Source organism: Artemia sp. Qi Xiang Cuo, chromosome 3 (assembly GCF_049724085.1).
Source record: "Artemia sp. Qi Xiang Cuo chromosome 3, ASM4972408v1, whole genome shotgun sequence".
Lineage (NCBI taxonomy): Eukaryota > Metazoa > Arthropoda > Branchiopoda > Anostraca > Artemiidae > Artemia > Artemia sp. Qi Xiang Cuo.
This window is the reverse complement of record NC_142796.1, coordinates 25315211-25332034: the sequence shown is the minus strand read 5'-3', so window position 1 is coordinate 25332034 and position 16824 is coordinate 25315211. Positions and strand designations below refer to the sequence as shown.

Genomic DNA, 16824 nt, shown 5'->3' with positions numbered 1-16824 from the left:
TTAGAGTTCTTTAACCTAATTTATTATTTATTTTATCGTAATATTCTGTTCCTAGGTCATTGTGAAACTTTTGTATAAATATTTAAATAAAATAAATTCATAATAAAAAGCTATTCTTTTGTATCATATTTGATTTGAAGCATCCCAAACCATGTAGATATGATAATAGGAATTTATTTTTTTATAGCTCAGTATGTAAACAGGAGAAGTGAAGTAACACAATAAAAAAAACAAAAGAAAATGAAAAAATCTATAAAATTCCATATGACAAAACTAGAAACGCAAATTCATTTATAACTGGATATATATATATATATATATATATATATATATATATATATATATATATATATATATATATATATATATATATATATATATACCTATGGACGAGTAATATCTTTCTTAAAAAAGAATCCATGTTCGTTTTGATCGAGAAATCATTCTTTTATTTTAGACAAGGCGTTTTAAAGACATATTTCGCATAATTTCAGCTGAGTAAAAAGGTCTATTTTTCCATGACAATCTCGTGGATGACTCAGCAGCAGGGCTGTATCTAGATTTTTTTCGGAGATGGGTTACAAAAGATTTTTTTTCGGGGGGAGCGGTATAAAAAACTTTAAAAAACGCACCAAAAATTTGTTTATTTTCATTTTGTTACGTTTTTTACGAGTCGAACAAACATTTCGGAGGAGTTCAAACCTGTACACGGTCTTGCTCAGCAGCAATTCCTTATTTAAGTGCTTCAGAAATGCTGCTGTCGTACAAAATCGAAAAATAACAGACACCGCTAGGAAGTAGTGCTACTAACAGCCATTAGCGCTGCCTATATAAAGTGCGAAGTAGATTCCATGTATTGTTTGTTTACTTGTTTGCTGTTTTTTCCGGCCACTTTGTAGGGAAGGAGGAGTCATAAGAGTAAAAAGTTATTCGAGGGCAATCAGCATCCAACTGCCCTTTCTTTTTAGCCCCTCCCCCCCCCCCCCCCAGGCAAACCACCAAGACACCAAAACAAAACTTTATGATAAGTATTTTGTTCAAAATAATCGAAAGGTTCAACAAGGTACGCCTTTGAAGATGACATGACATCACAGCGCCTTCAGCAAGTCCAGTAAATTATGCAAGTTGGCCAAACAACTGACGCGTTTTTCTTTTCTTTTCTTTTTGTTCTGTTTTTTTTTCTTCTTTGCTGCTAGCAGGGCACTAAAGCATCATAAAGAATTGTTTAAAACCATGTTTAAAAGCTAATTTTTGTATTTAATCAGTTTTTAACTGATTTTTGAACTTTTCATTTTTTTATTGGGGCAAATTTGAATTTGCCCCAGAAGTGATTATTGAATTTGGAAAAAGCATAGAAGAGGCTTAAAGTGACGCACTCACTTTCTTCCTAGCTAGACTATATGAATATGCATAAATTTACCGATGGACTTGGGAGGAGAGGGGGGGAGAAAAATCAGACGCTGTGTGTATACAGGTTATCTAAATGCAATACATATGATATCCCGGAAACAGATCAGAGAATGGAGTTGAAACTCTTAAAAATGCGAAAGAAAAGAATTTTACGCCATTACAGATATATTGTTATGAAAATGTTACGCTCTCGGTCTATCTGGACGTTTTTGCACTATAAGGCTCTTTGAGAATTCTATTCAATCACATCTTAGTAGCGAAATAGAAGACAATATATGGCACGAGGCTATTGTATCTAAAATTTATCTGTAATGGCTTGGAGTATCAACATAAAACTTCAGAGCAGGAGGTAAAGGGGGCAAAATTGTTTCTTCCTTTGATCAACCTAAACGTTTTTCCATCAGAAGCCTCTATAGGACCCAAAATCTATTCACGGTTAAGAAGCAGGGAAAATCAAAAGACACTATGTATTCCCAGGTGATGAAAGAAACTTATCTGCAACATCATGGGGGAAGCAAGCGTCAACCACCTGCAAAATTACCCCCACGGAAACATCCCCTGGAAAATACCCCGGAAAAGACCTTCCGCCGTGGGAAACAACCCCCATGAAATAACCCCCGCGGCTGGTTGGTCTTAAATCAATTTCGACTTAGAATTCTAAATTTCTGATGGAATGATTCTGATGGATGTTTTTACAACCATGAGGTGGAGGTGGGGGATGAGGAAGGGGCGGTCTCCCTCCTATAAAAAATTCTGTTCATTTTGGGGTTTAATGTTACTCTTTACTTTCATAATAACAGCATAGACCAGAAATGTTCCCAGAAATCAAGAGAGATTAAATATCAATTTAACATTTTTGATGCGTTTTTTAGTTTTTTTCTATCTCCCCAAAGAAAGTTCTAGATACGGCCCTGGGGTTTATACATAAACGTCTATCTTCACCTTCATCTCTCCCTTAGAATTAACGTTATTCTGTCGGGGGGGGGGGGGTAGAAAAACACATCAAAATTTGAAATTGATATTTCATCTCTCTGGATTTCTGGTAATATTTCTGGTCTAGGCGGTTATTATGAAAGCAAAGAGTAACATTAAAACCCAAAAGGAGCAGAATTTATTTCATATAGGGGGGGGGACTGCCCCCTCGTCTGACCAGAAATATTCTCAGAAGTCAAGAGGATTAGATATCAACTTCACCTTTTTTAATGATTTTTTTTACCCCCCCTCCAAAATAATACCCCCCCCCCCCAAAAAAAGTCCTGGATACGGCCCTGGGGATTATATATCAATTTCTACCTCCACCCTCTCCTTTCCTCTCTTTTAGAACTAGTTTTTTTTTGCAGGGAGGGGGGAGGGCATTTTATATCACATCAAAATGTGAAATTGATATTCAATCCCTCTTGATTTATGGGAATGTTTCTGCTCTACAATGTATTATGAAAGTAAAAAGTAACATTAGACCCCAATACGAGTAGAATTTATTCCGTAGAGGAAAGGGACTGCCCCTTCCTGATCCCCACCTCCACCTCAAGGTCGTAGAAACTTTGGAGGGTACTCATTTAAACAGACATTAAGATTTATAGTCCTTTTTTAATAAGATGAAAGAGATTGAATGCAAACCAGCAGCGAATCGAGGTATTTTGCGGGGGGGGGGGGTATTTTCCTCGGGGGGATTCTCCACGGGAGGGAGGTATTTTTCGAAGGGGTGTTTTCTGAGGGGGTATTTTCCGCGGGGAGATATTTTTGGGGGGTAATTACCTAGAATCATCCTGAGAACGGCTTTAGGCATCAAGTTGAAACTTCTGAAAATGGCTGCGTAACCAGGTTATCAAAAAAGCATATCTGCATAATCTCAGGAACAGCTTGGTGGATTAAGTTGAGATTTTCAGTGGATATTAGAAAGCTGTGAACCTCTAATTTTAACCAAGACAGAATTAAACCTGGAGAAGCCAAGTATCAAGGCTTTCAAATGGCATATCTTCAACATATCGGGAACAACTAAAAAATCTGCAACATCTTGGGTCCACATGGTCAGATGGACCCGTAGGCAGACCGTAAATTTAGAACTAAATATGGCTGCATTGGATTGTGATGCCCGAAAAGGGGATCAATTTTTTTCGTCTCTGATAAATTTGTATCTAATACGACATATAGACAGAGACAGAAAGACCTTAATAAAAATCAGAATATTCTGAAATATGGCTCAAAAGAAGGAGGAATTGGAAATTGAAAGGGTTAGTGCCCATTTTAATAGTTGAAAGTGATTGGAGGGTAACTAATACTCCTCTCTTGCCCACCCTTTCCCCAAACACATACAATCAGAATTTTGAGATATCCACTTTTCAACGTAGTTGAAAGTTCTGGAAATTAGGTCTTGAAGGATGATAACCCCCTTATAGCTCTGAGAGTAAGGGGTGTAAATTATGCCCCGGGGGCATATAAGGTTTTTATAGAAGGAGAAAAAATTTTTAAAAAAAAATTTGGCTAGTATTGATTCCTGAAAGTTCAAAATCAATGAAGCATTATTTTTCTCCTTTCAGCGTGAAATTTCCGGGTTAGGCAGAAGACACTCAAAAAAAATTTCAGAGCCAATAGAACTTTCTATTTTTAATTTTCTTTTTAACTTTTCTTTTTCATTTTAAACTGCGGGCCATGATGATACCTTAGTTAAAATTTCTGAGTCAAGAAAACCTGGACTGGGAAATAAATGTGGTTGTACGAATTCTTGACAGTCTACTTTTAGTTTCCTTTTTAACCAAAACAGCAGTACTCTTTCTAATAAATCACTTCCAAATGCACTTATTTCAACAAAAAAGCAGATAAAACAAAATATAATGCAATAAGGTTTTTACAACAAATTGCAAGCATTATAACATAAATAGTATAATCTGAGTATTTTAAGTTTGTTTAAAATATAAATAGAAAGCCAAAATCTTGATTCTTAAGCAAAGAGACTAAAGAAAAATTCTTTAAAAATGTACCTATTATTAACTAGCTAAGAAAAAATTATGTAAATTAAAAACCATCTGAAAGTAATTTAAAAGAAAAAATCTCTAAAGACGAAGTTTTTCAAAGAAAAGTAACTATATATTTTAAACAAAACCCGAGCAGAAATAACGTCATAAATTAATTCAAAACCTAAAACGAGCAGAACTTACTATCAGTGAATAAATGAGACCCAAAAGAACAGGAATTAAAATATATAATCAAGCCAAACTCAAGACGAACACAGATTAACAAAAACAAGCGTAGGGCTACTAACTGCACAAATGATGATCTGGTCTTCAAAAAAATTAGATGGCGGTAGCCCTACTCCTGTCTATGGTAATTTCTATTTGTTTCAAGATTCACTCGATTGTTCATTTTAATTTTAAATGGTCTTGGGTCTTATATTTTCTTTGGTAGTGATTTCTGTTAGTTTTAAGTTTGAACTATTATAGCACTTCATTTCTCCTTGTCTTTAATTTTAATGTAGTTTCCCTTGAAAATCATCTGTTTTTTAGGCGATCATTTTTCTAAACCGATTTTCTTTTAATACGCACCTCCCCTCCCCCCCCCCAAAAAAAGGAATCAGGAACATGTGTTAGTCTACAAGTTGTTATAATAGATTACTTTAACGGAGTTTTGTCTCACAAGCTGTTTCATCGAAAATATAACAGGACTGAAGAAAGACACTTGATACGAATTTTGAATTTTGAATTTATTATACAAGTTACGCATAAATTTATGTTCTAAACCTACTTGTCACATTACTATAGCCATAAGGGGGTATAAATTGCACAAGATTAATTTTATTAAAATTAAAACTAGTACTATTAGAAGTTTGTTATGGCGGTAATGTAACTGAAGCTGAAACCAACAGACAGTACTGCTCAATTCCAGCCTCTTTTATGAAGTTTGAATTCTAAACTTTTTGAAAAAGTAACACATTAATTTGTCTTTTATTCTTAATTATCAAGTTTTTCTGATTGCTAGAGAGCATAAAATGCGTAAAATAGATGTTTCTAAAATTAATATTATTATTTTGACAAGGTTTTCATAGCCGTAATTTTACTGATGCTGACAGGTGAAGAGTACTCCTTAATCCCTGCATGTGTATTTATTCTGAATTGATCACCTCCCATTATCTCCTCCAAAATTTTAGGTCGTTTTTATATAGCCTAACCCAAAATAGAAAGATTTTATTATATGCACATTTTGAGGAATATTTAGTAGAACTATTCTAAGGGATACGCTCTTTGTCTTTTCTAAGAAATTAAATTCTATGTTTCATTGGGGCTTACAGAGGAAATAGATTTGGGTGGATCGGAGACGACACAATTTTAGCCCCCCACCATCTGTTGCTTCCCTTAATAATTTTTCTTTCATTCAGAACAGCTTTTAAAGGGGACTTTCTTAGCTATACGGTCGTTAGTGTCATTTTAGGGCATTTTTAATTATTTTTTTTTAGTCGTTCCTTAACTATTTTATTTTGCATTAGAATCGTCAAGAATAGCAACTGAGGATCGGGAAAAAGCATTTGAAGATCAGGGAATCTTATAAACGGGACTTAGGTCACTGATTGGTCTTTAGTGTCCCTTTGTGCAGAGCTTGGGCATAGCATCTACCATAAAGGTTCTGTTTCTAGTGCAGCTAATTTTAAGAGTTGTCACCTTTGCTGAAAAAAAAATATAAACTCATTTGATTAAATCTATTCCCATAAGTTTTCAAGATACTCTTTTCCTGGACTCTAAATCTCTGAAAATTCTGTTATATGTATCGACAAATGACTCACTTGTATTCCACAGGCCTTCGAGCAGTGCATTGGTATTTATATAAAGTGGAATTAGGAGTAAAAGGGAAGTATCAGTACTTACGATGAAGGTAAAAATATAAGTCCATAAAGTTTCACCATATATAAAAACAAAATCGCCAAAACTTATTCCAACCAAAAAACAAAGTACCTGCAAATCCTGTTCAACCCTTTCACTGGTCAAGGACGGACTTGGAGACGTCGGCCTTGGTAGGGAGTTTGTTCTCGAGGCATTTCCTGATGGAAGACTCAAAGCGTCTGAGCCAGATATTCCACTTGGAGATGCAGATCTGCAATAGAAAAAAAAAATCAGCTGCCTTAATCTCAACACTTTGATTCTAAGTCCAAGCTCAATACAGAAAACATAATGAAATAAAAATTATTATTAAAGAAGTGTTGGAAAACATATCCGACCTTTTTAGGACTTTCAACTAATTCAAATACATTTCAACCATAAGAATTATATAGAGAGTTAAATTATATAAGAGTGTATGCTTGTAACTATGTGAACAGGAAGCAATCGAGTGCCTTGAAGCAAAAATTTCAAACAATGTGAAAAGTTAACTTAGTAATATTGTCTTCTCAAAGGGCCGAATATCCTAGATTGAAAATCACAAGAGTAATTTATCCAACGAAATATTTGTTCGTTCTGTAATTTTTATTATTGATTTAATCGTCCTTTTTATGGCGATTTTTGACAAGAAAAACCAGACTGTTCAAAATACATATTGCTTCAGGTAAAGCACAAATGACAATCATGCTTTCTAGAAGGGTTGAAATGAAGATTGGCCCAGCTCTTATTTATGTTAGCTTTTACTTTAAAGACCTACTTGGCAGTGCGATATTATTTTCCTGTTTCGATGTTGGTATGACAAATAAATAGCATACTGCTCAAACTCCAAGTATCCAGTCAAGCGCAAATGACACTATGGTCTTAAGGAGGATTTAGAGGGGGGAGCAACAGCCCTACTCTTATTTGTGTCCATTTCTGTTCATTTTAAGATCGTCCATAGTATTATCTGTTGTTTTTGTATTTCATTTCTGTTTCAGTAGCATCTGATGTGCTCATTCATTTTAATTTATGTCCGTTTTGTGGTTTCAGTAATCAAATCATAATAATTTCTGTTCGTTTTTGGGTTTTATTAATTCATCCACAGCAATTCCTGCTAGTTTTAGGCTTAAGTCGTCATATAAATTTCCTTGGAAGCTTTTTTTTTTTTCAAATTAAATATCTTTTAATTTTTTTTTATACTTACACAGTCTTATTGTTAGTTCTATGTATGAGCTACTACTTGTGATGATCTTCCAGTTTTTCTGCAAATGAGCTAAAAGGTTGGAATGTAATTGAATTTTGATTCGAAGATCAGTTGGCTCACCACCACTTCCCATTTACGCTCAATCCCCAAAACTGTACCTGAGATAGCGCCAATACACTTTATTTTAATAGCCTGGGCGGAACCTATTTTCTTTCAATTTGCATCGATACTTCGCTCGATAAAGATTCATGTCCCACAAGGACTCTTAGCACCAACAATTTCAAGCAGACACAATACAAATCTGTGGCCCCCTGCTCCTTCCCCTCAAGTAAAAATCAAGATTCACCTTCCCCCTCCTGCTCTAATTCTCCCTGAAAGTTTCAAATTGATTACCCAGGTATTTCCTGAGATATTGCAGATATGCTGTTTTAATACCTTGGTAACACCTACAGTTTTTTTTATTTACCTCATTACTTAACAGTGAATAAATTCTATGCTTCATAGGAGCCTACAGAGGAAACAGGTTTGGATGGATCGGAGACGACACAATTTCAGCACCCCTCCTCCTCTGCTGCTGTCCTTAATTAAAAATTTAAGGTCCAATTGGTTTAGACCTACGATTCCATGAAAGTTTAAACTTGATTCACCGAGCCATTTCCGATACATTACGGTTACATTATTTTGCTTAACTGGCGCCATGTGGTGTCTTTTGATTCAGCTGGCCACTTTGACGTGAATAAATTCTAAGTCCCATCTGGATCAGAATTGCAAAAATATTTAGGTGAATTGAAGAATTTCTGAAGGTTTTCTTAACAAGCTATATTTTTATTGAAAGGACTTCTGCATTGTTGTCCGTTTTATTTCCTCTTGATATTACTAATTTTTTTTAGCTTTTCTTTGAACAGTAAGTAACATTTTTACTGGAGGAAATTCTGTTCCTGTGGCTTGTTATATTTTTTTTTTAAATGACGGATGGTAGGCTATAGGATGAACAAAGACAAATATTGCGCTGATTTTAAACACCGCGAACCGATAAACTTTTAAATTGAAAATGTTCTTTATTCAGTATGGTTCTCTTGTCGCTGTCGAAATTTGACTTTCAAGACATTCAGTAAATACCATAAAGTTTGCCAATCTGTGTTCGAAAAAAAAAATACACTAGGCGCCTCTTGGATTTACGACTGTAAGTTTTAGACTTATCAAGGAGAACAAGTTTAAAGAAAATCGCCCCCTCCCCATCCCAACAAAATGTACGGTCCCCTTCGCCCAGGCAATGGCACTTAAAAGTTTAAACCAGTCTTTAAAAGTTTTTTGCCCTTTTCTGGATCCTATTTTCGGAGGTAGGGTGGGCTTACACCCCTCTCCCCCCAAAGAATTGCATTAAAGTCTATTTGGTCCAATGAATAGCGGCTTTAAGAAATGAAACTCAGAGAGGAAAGAAACTAACAAAATGAAAAATAAAATCACAAAGAGTGAAAAAACGAGGATTTTGTCAGCCAGTGGTGAACCACAAAGAAGAAGAAATAAGCAAATATTTCGACAAGGACCTCCGCCAAGCCGTCCTCAGTGCTAAACAAAAAAGAAGAAAAAGAAAGAAAAAAAAAACGAAAATCTAACCTTTCGAAGTTTACCCGACACAGACAGAACAGACACTAAATAAAAACCAGGCAGGAATTAATGAAAAAGAATTTACCAAGATGATTGAGCAAGAATTCTTTGCCTTGCAATAGTTTTAGCTGGTCTACAGTTTCGGTTTTCATTAGATATGCAAAAAAGGTTCTTTTAAGTTATACCGGGTGAAAATATTGAGTCCTTCAAAATTAAACTCTCGTAAATTGGATGAGATATCTCCAGTATCTCTATTTATTGCTAAATTTTGGTTCGTGTATTTTTTTTTTTAATCTCAATTACCTCTTTAAAATTTTGTGATAGGCCATTTACAGTTGATATTTAGGTTGCCTCGTCAAAAAGAATCAGATGGGTCGGATTTACGAAAATATGCGAAGCCAATGCCGAATCAAAGTTGTCATTGTTTTTTTTTAATCTCAGGGACTTATCTATTGAAATTTTGTGCTCAGGCAAACGTTCACCTAGTTGTTGATGGGTCTTACCAATGTAAAATTTCCCACAAGAACACGGGATTCTGTAGACACCACTACCCAGTACAGGGTCAGTTTTATCCTTTCCTGAGTTGAAAAAGTGTTCAACTTTTTGTTCGGTTTTCAAAGTAATAGAGAGATTATGTTTTTTTTCAAATTTTTCCAAGTTTATCGCCAAGTTTCGGGATGTATGATAAAGTGATGAAAGTTTTTTTTTCTCAATTGCCGGGGTAACTGAATCAAGGGGGACAGGCTCCCTATTTTGTTGTTTTATCTTTTTTAATAGTCTATCTATGATACTTTCAATAAGTTTGATTGGGTAGCCATTGCAGAAAAGAATAACCTTGACATAATTTAATTCAGAATTTATATGATTACGAGAAACAATTTTAAAAACTCTATCGATTAAAGAGATTATTACCCCTCTTTTCACAGAAGAAGGGTGATGGGAAGAGAAATGTAGATATCGATCATTATGAGTCGGCTTTCTATATATAGAAAATTCATAGAGAATTTAATACTGAATATAAAATTGGAAAGAGAATTTGGTTCCCCCGAAGATGAACCCTAAACAAAGACCCACAAATCTTTTTTCGGCAGGGGGAACAGGCCTTCAAATAAGGGGCCAGAAAGTGATCAAAATTAGTGGAACACTATGAAAATTCATTGCCTGTGCTAAGAGGGCCACATGAAGGAGGATGCTAAAAGGTGGAGAAAAGGGCCATAAACCGTTTTGTTCCTGGTCAATTTTAAACTTGCAGGAGTCTCTAGGCCAAGAGGAGCCAAAAATAATTGAAAAGTTAGTTTGAGGGCATCAGACACCCAAGATTAAACGTGCCCCCTTTTTCCAATCTAGAACCTAAATATAAATAATTGACAATTTACATAATTTACGGCCTTTGTCCGACAATCCTGCGGAAAATATATCCCTCGAGGCACATCTATTGGACCTTTAGTCTATTTTGAATAAATGACTATCTCAAAACCATGGTTCAATATCGTACGAGGTTACGGGTGGTGGATAGCGATATTGGGCATAAGAAGGGGGATAGCTGTACTTCAGTAATTTTCAGTCCCAAAAAGGCACTACAAAGTTCGAATTCCAATGGAATGAGTCCCTATCCATGTTTTTACAACCATCCCTGCCATACAAAGTGGCCGGGGAAGAAACATAAATATAAAATAACACATGGAAGGTGCACGCCCACTTTACTATAGGCAACGCTTGATCTTTGCCTCTGATACCTACCTAAGCACTCTGAATGAAGAGCATGGATTACTGTGTATTTGCTATCAGTTACCAATAAATTGGTCACTACATTTCAATAAAGAAATACAAGAAAAAAAAAACATTCAATAGCTTGAAAATGAGATCTTCACGCATTGAAGCATTTTGAGTGCTATGATAGTCAAGATTCAAAGAGACCAATTGAATAGGCACTTCTTTTTTGTCGTTAAAAATTTTCTGAGCTTGTCTAGCCTGTGTTTGTCTGACCCAGAGCAGCTCTCTATTCCTTTTTTTTTCTTAAAAGTATATATTGATATCTTTAAATTATTGGCCCAATATGCGGGCTTTGTTCTCTTTTTAGCATTTCTCTGGGTAATTCCCAGCACAATTTATTATAAGTTTTAGTTAAATTCGATTCTATTCTAACAGGTTTTATAAATTTAACCAGATGATATGTGTTTACCTTATTTTGTACAAAGTAACTGACAAAAGCAACTAAATAAAACGGCTTTAGATTACTGCCATTGTTTCTTGGGTCCAATGAAAGTTTAAGCTGCCATGTTTCTATTTATTTGTCAATGGTAGAACTCAGTAAACTACCATATAGCGACTGAGCTTCAAATTTGAAATACACTGAGTAACAAGCTCAAGCTGAAATACACTGAACAATATGGTAGATGAATTACCATATAGTGAGTCAGTGTGTGCAAAAGTGTGCACAAAAGTGTGACTCCGTGTGCACAAACTGGAGGGTGTGCGAAAGCACAGGATGGCTGGTCACAGCCCCCCCCCCATTGCACTTCCTGGCTGAAATACCACGACTCAGAAATCAACACCACCAGTTTGGACCTTATGGGTCTAATGCCGTCATACTATACTATGAGATTGACTCAATTACCATAGCACCTGAACTTAAAGCTCCAAATCCACTGAGTAACAAGCTTAGGTTAAATTACACTGGGTAATATGATAAACGAATTATCACATAGCGACTCGAGTACAATAGCGATTGAGCTGTAAGCTCGAAATACACTCAAGGACAATTCAAACGGGTTAATAGTTAATAGGTGAACAACGATATTATCGACTTCATGGCTCAATAGTAATAAATCTTAATGTATTAAGCAAATATTCCCAAACTTTTTTTTTACCATAAATTTTCTTATTCTGGTAGTTTAATCTAGACAAAAAGATTATGATTGGGCGCTAGTTTGACCGCAGAAAAAAGAAACCTAGAGCTACTCAGAGTGGAGCGGCAACCTTCAATAATTGGTGGAGTCGTAGTCAACATTTTTTCCCCTGCTTCACCTTTTTTCATGCAGGAAAGTTTAGAACCAGTTGTAATTGAGGTGAAAACTGTAGGGTTTTTTATTACTGCTTTAATAAATTTAGGTCAAAACGCTATTCCCTTTGTCACTAACTGAAATACAGTAGCGCGAAATAACACAACAAATTTTCCAATGGGGGGAGGGGCGTTTGTTCAAAAAGCTTATTTTTACCCAAAGTTTCGACTGCTCTTAATAAGTTGGTTTGAACAGTTTTCACTAAAGGAACGCAGACATGTGAAAGAGTTGCACACATAAATGTATATTTTATTATTTTTTTTTTAAATCGAAATAATTAAATCGAAATAATAAGATCGCCAATATCTGCGATTTGCAAAAAATCCAAAAAATTATGAACTGCCATCGACGTATACTAGCGAACAACTCCAATTCTAGCGAGCAACTCCAATATTTCAATCCTTTCTCTTTTTAAACAATTATTCAAATTCTATGTGCCGAAATTCTATGTGATGAAATTGGCCTAACTACCATTCCAGTGAGCGGGAATAAAAGGAAACCGTATTTTTCCGAAGAAAAAAACAACAACAACAAAATAACATGAAACAGAAAATCAATTAAAAAGGCAGGTTTTACCGCAAAAAAAAGTAAAGAGTGACGGTAAAAACCACAGTGAAAAAAAATTACCTTGCATATAAGGGAAAGTGTCCCCAACCTCACTCTCGTTTGATTTTTTTTTTTTTTTTTTTTTTTTTTTTTTTTTTTTAAATTCGCCGTCATTCAAAGCCAACCGTTTCTGATTGTGTGCGTTCAATGTACAAACCAAATATCCTGCATTTGTCAAGGCGAAGGTTCCGTTAGTCCAACATCCGAATACCCCCCCCCCCCCCTTCGCAGAAAGTGCGGGATATGGATCCTCAAAAAGGTATGAAGTGCAGATCGTTCATAGATATGAAAATATTGTTGAATAGAAAAAAAGTTATTGATTTAACAAATAATTGATTACCACTGAATAGTGGTGGGGCGGGGTAGTGCTCACTCTGGGACTCTGGAAGTGATATATAAAAAACACACTTAACTTTACTTTATGTTTTACAGGTTCAAATTCACGCTAAAGTTATTCCTGAAGGTAAATCCGGTCTTCTGTTTAAGTGGCTAAGTGACCTTTCCCCCCATTTAAACCCTGAAAACAGCAAGATCAAGTGAGAATAACATCACATAAACCCCTAGATTAATTTTTTTTTAAATGGTTAAAGTAGTAAAGAACATTAGCATACCTTGGAACTCCAGCTCCGGGTAAATAAGGGACCTCTAAGTTGTTCGCAGGAAAATTTCCAGGACCTTCAGACCGGCTATCAGAGGGAAAACTAAGCTGAGTTTCCTCATCACTTTCCTCCTCTGACGAACTTGGATCAATCATATTCCGATTCTGGTCACTAATTCAACCTTAAAATAAAATTTCACAAAATCTCTAGACACTTAGTAAAAAACTGATACCATTCATGTGACACAATACACTGCTTTTGGCAGATTTAGGACAATCATCTATCTATTCAGTTTAGAACACACGGCTATTGACGAAATTGGAAATTTTCTAAGCGCGCATGCACTTAAGAACCGTCTTGCGTAGAGATAACATGTGGCTTTCCTAGATAAACTGCTATTACAATTAGAGCATATAGTAAAGAATATTTCGTATACATTATAGATTTAAACTCTTACTAATCAATATACAATCCCTTTTGAGGCTATATTGATGAAGCCCAACGGAAAAATTGCCAACAACGGAAAAATTGCAAGAAAAAATATACGATGCGTTTGGTACTAATGTACTGATTCTTGGGCGGACAAATTGTAAAGGATTTTCAGTCAATTTCAGGTATGTTTGAACATGAATAATGGACCCAAGTAAACTTCAGCATGAATTCAGTCAAACTTAGTTAGTGTTGAGCATCTATTAAGCTTGAATTAGTGTTTGAAGGTCAAACTTATGAAAAACCTTAAACATTATTAATATGTAGCTTGTATAACTTCCAGCCTTTGCCCTGGTGCTCTAAGGGTTTTATTGCCTATGGAGGCAGTTCAGACTGTTTTAATCCAAATTGATTTAGCATAATTTTGGTGGGATGTATTTGGTGAAAAAAAGACGTGGGCGGGGGCCTGGTTGTCCTATCATTTTAGACACTTAGAAAAGATAATAGAATTTTGAATTTTCAATCAAATTTGAATTCTCTGATGGTTATATCACCACCCCTTTCATAGGAAGAGGCTCAGGAAAAAAAATACATTGAAGCCTTTTGCTCTTCACCATAGGCTTCACTATAAGCACTGCCTCTTGCTAAGACTAGGATCGATTTCATACAGTGCCACTGGAGCTCCTCCAAGTAATATTTTCACCAAGTAAGGATTTAGCTCATTGTAGCAAAAAATTGGTGTTTATCTCGTCTTCATTCACCAAATAAGCAATTCGATAATTTTTGTGGTGAACTTAGAATTAGTTTTTTTATGCATCAAATTAAAAACAAATTAATAAAACTTTTAATGGACATAAAGTATGAAGGTGAAAAAAAAAACAATATGCCGATTACTACTAATACTTCTACTTACAATTTACTGAAACATCAAGCCGCCTGGGGCCAACACTGTTATACAAGCTCCTCCTCCATTCCACTCTATTCAATTTTTTCTTCTTTACACCCTCCCAAAAAGCTGCCATTTCCCTAAAATTTTTCCTTGAAATCTTATTCTAAAGCATTTAGGGCCCTATTGAATAAAAATTTAGCTATTGATGTGAAAAATGACAGAAAACACCCCTTTGCTGCTGTTCACGATCTCATTTTTTACTCGTAAAGCTTACTAGGTACAGTGAATTTCTTTTTAATGAGCAATCTCTCAACACTCTTCAACAATTTGTACAATAAAGTCATCCCTGGTGTTGGGGGGGGGGGAGATATGTCAGTGGTTCCAATGCAAAAAAATTAATTTTGTCAAAAGTTGACTTAGTTGAAAAAATAGAACTTGTTGTTCAAGACTATTTAGTCTTGACTATTCTCCTATTTTAGGTTTTTGGCCATGACAAATCCAATTTTTCACTTTTCGCATTAAAGAGACGCCATTTTTTAGGAATTTCAGACATGTTTTCCAATATCAATATAAATTTCATGTCTACAATAAACTTTTAGTAGCTGTGTTTCGTTCTATACTAGGTTGCAGAAATCAAAACCAACATAAGGACGAATTGCTAATTTTAGCAGAAGCTTGCGCTGTTAGATGTTATTTTTTTCGCACTTTTAGAAAATCAAAGCTGAAAAGATACTTTAAAAGTAAAAAACAATTTAAAGAACATTTTGAAAGGCAAAGAGTCGGAAGATATAAAAAGGTTTTTTGCTTTTTAATTTCTTTGTTTGGGGTTCACCTAGGTCATCAGTAGTATAAGCCTATCGAACTCTAACCAAATGTGGAAGACAACTGGAGTAGAGCCAGAAAAGCACTTTATATTCCGGACCTAGATATAAAAACAGCCTATGACGAAAATTTACAAGAGAAAGGAAATTGACCTACTTTAGAGAGAGAGTTAGAATTCAAGTGAGAGATTACAGATTATTTCTTCAGGAATTTGACATGAGATTATTATGTTCACATAGAATTGGTACAATTATTTAAAACGAGAAAGAATTGAAATATTGGAGTTGTTCGCTAGAATTGGAGTTGTTCCCTAGTATCCGTCGATGGCAGTTCATAATTTTTTGGATTTTGTACAAATCGCGGAAATTGGCGAATGACTCGCTCTTATGGTTGTTCGGTATTTGGTTTTAATTCTTATAATTTTTGGCTTTTATTGAATTTTATTCATCTCTTAAGTTTTTGGTTTTTTCTTTGGTTTTTTGGTTCTTTTCGCATTGACTTTCCGCGGTTGTTTTTTGTTGTTTTTTTCTTCGGTTTTTTCCTTGGATACATTATTTCGTTTCGCGCTGAAGAAGACAGGCGTTTGTCCTCTCGAAATATTCACTTTGTTGTTTTTTCGGTATTTTCATGTGGCCTATAAAAACCCCATTTTTGCTCTTTTTTCTTTCTTAATGTGATGTCGGGCCAATGTGGTTTAAGAAATTATCCCCCCCTACTTTTTAGGCCCATTCCCCCATTTTTTATACTTTTTGAAGTTTATTTTTTAACATGATAATTTTATTTCAACCTTTTTTTACATGTCTTAGAATGAACAAGCACACAATATGGGATTAGTGAGATGGTTATGGATTTGAATCATCAAGGACCGCAACCACCAACAACCCTAGTCACCAAGGACCTCAACCTCCAAGGTCCCCTACCCCAACCTTCAAGGCCCCCGCGCCCCCCAATTTCAACAACACACAGACGACATGAGAAGAAACCTAGCAAAGAAAGCAAGAAACAGCAGACTTTCACACAAGTAAAATCATGAACCATCATAAGTAAAAATACTAAATCATAAAGTTTCCAACAACACACACACACGACATGAGAAGAAACCTAGCAAAGGAAGCAAGAAACAACAGACATTCATGCAAGTAAAATCATGAACCAGCATAAGTAAAAATACCAAAACATGAGTTTCCAACAACACGCACAGGACATGAGAAGAAACCTAGCAAAGGAAGCAAGAAACAATAGACTTTCACACTAGTAAAATCATGAACCAGCATAAGTAAAAATACCAAATCATAAGTTTTCAACAACACACACACGAAATGAGAAGAAACCTAGCAAAGGAAGCAAGAAACAG

The 16824-nt window shown here is 35.2% G+C and overlaps 1 protein-coding gene across 1 annotated transcript in view; it reads right to left on the bottom strand.

The window, feature by feature from the left end:
* LOC148953915 (uncharacterized) overlaps positions 1-13577 on the bottom strand; it is a 49125-nt gene extending 35548 nt beyond the window's left edge. Inside the window, exons 1-2 of the mRNA XM_089086017.1 lie at positions 13343-13577; positions 6351-6489 (exon numbers count right to left, since the gene is read on the bottom strand). Of these exons, the coding sequence (XP_088942143.1) occupies positions 6351-6489; positions 13343-13485 (282 nt within the window). The 5' untranslated portion in view covers positions 13486-13577. The remainder of the gene's footprint in view (positions 1-6350; positions 6490-13342) is intronic.
* Between the last annotated feature and the right edge of the window lie 3247 nt (positions 13578-16824).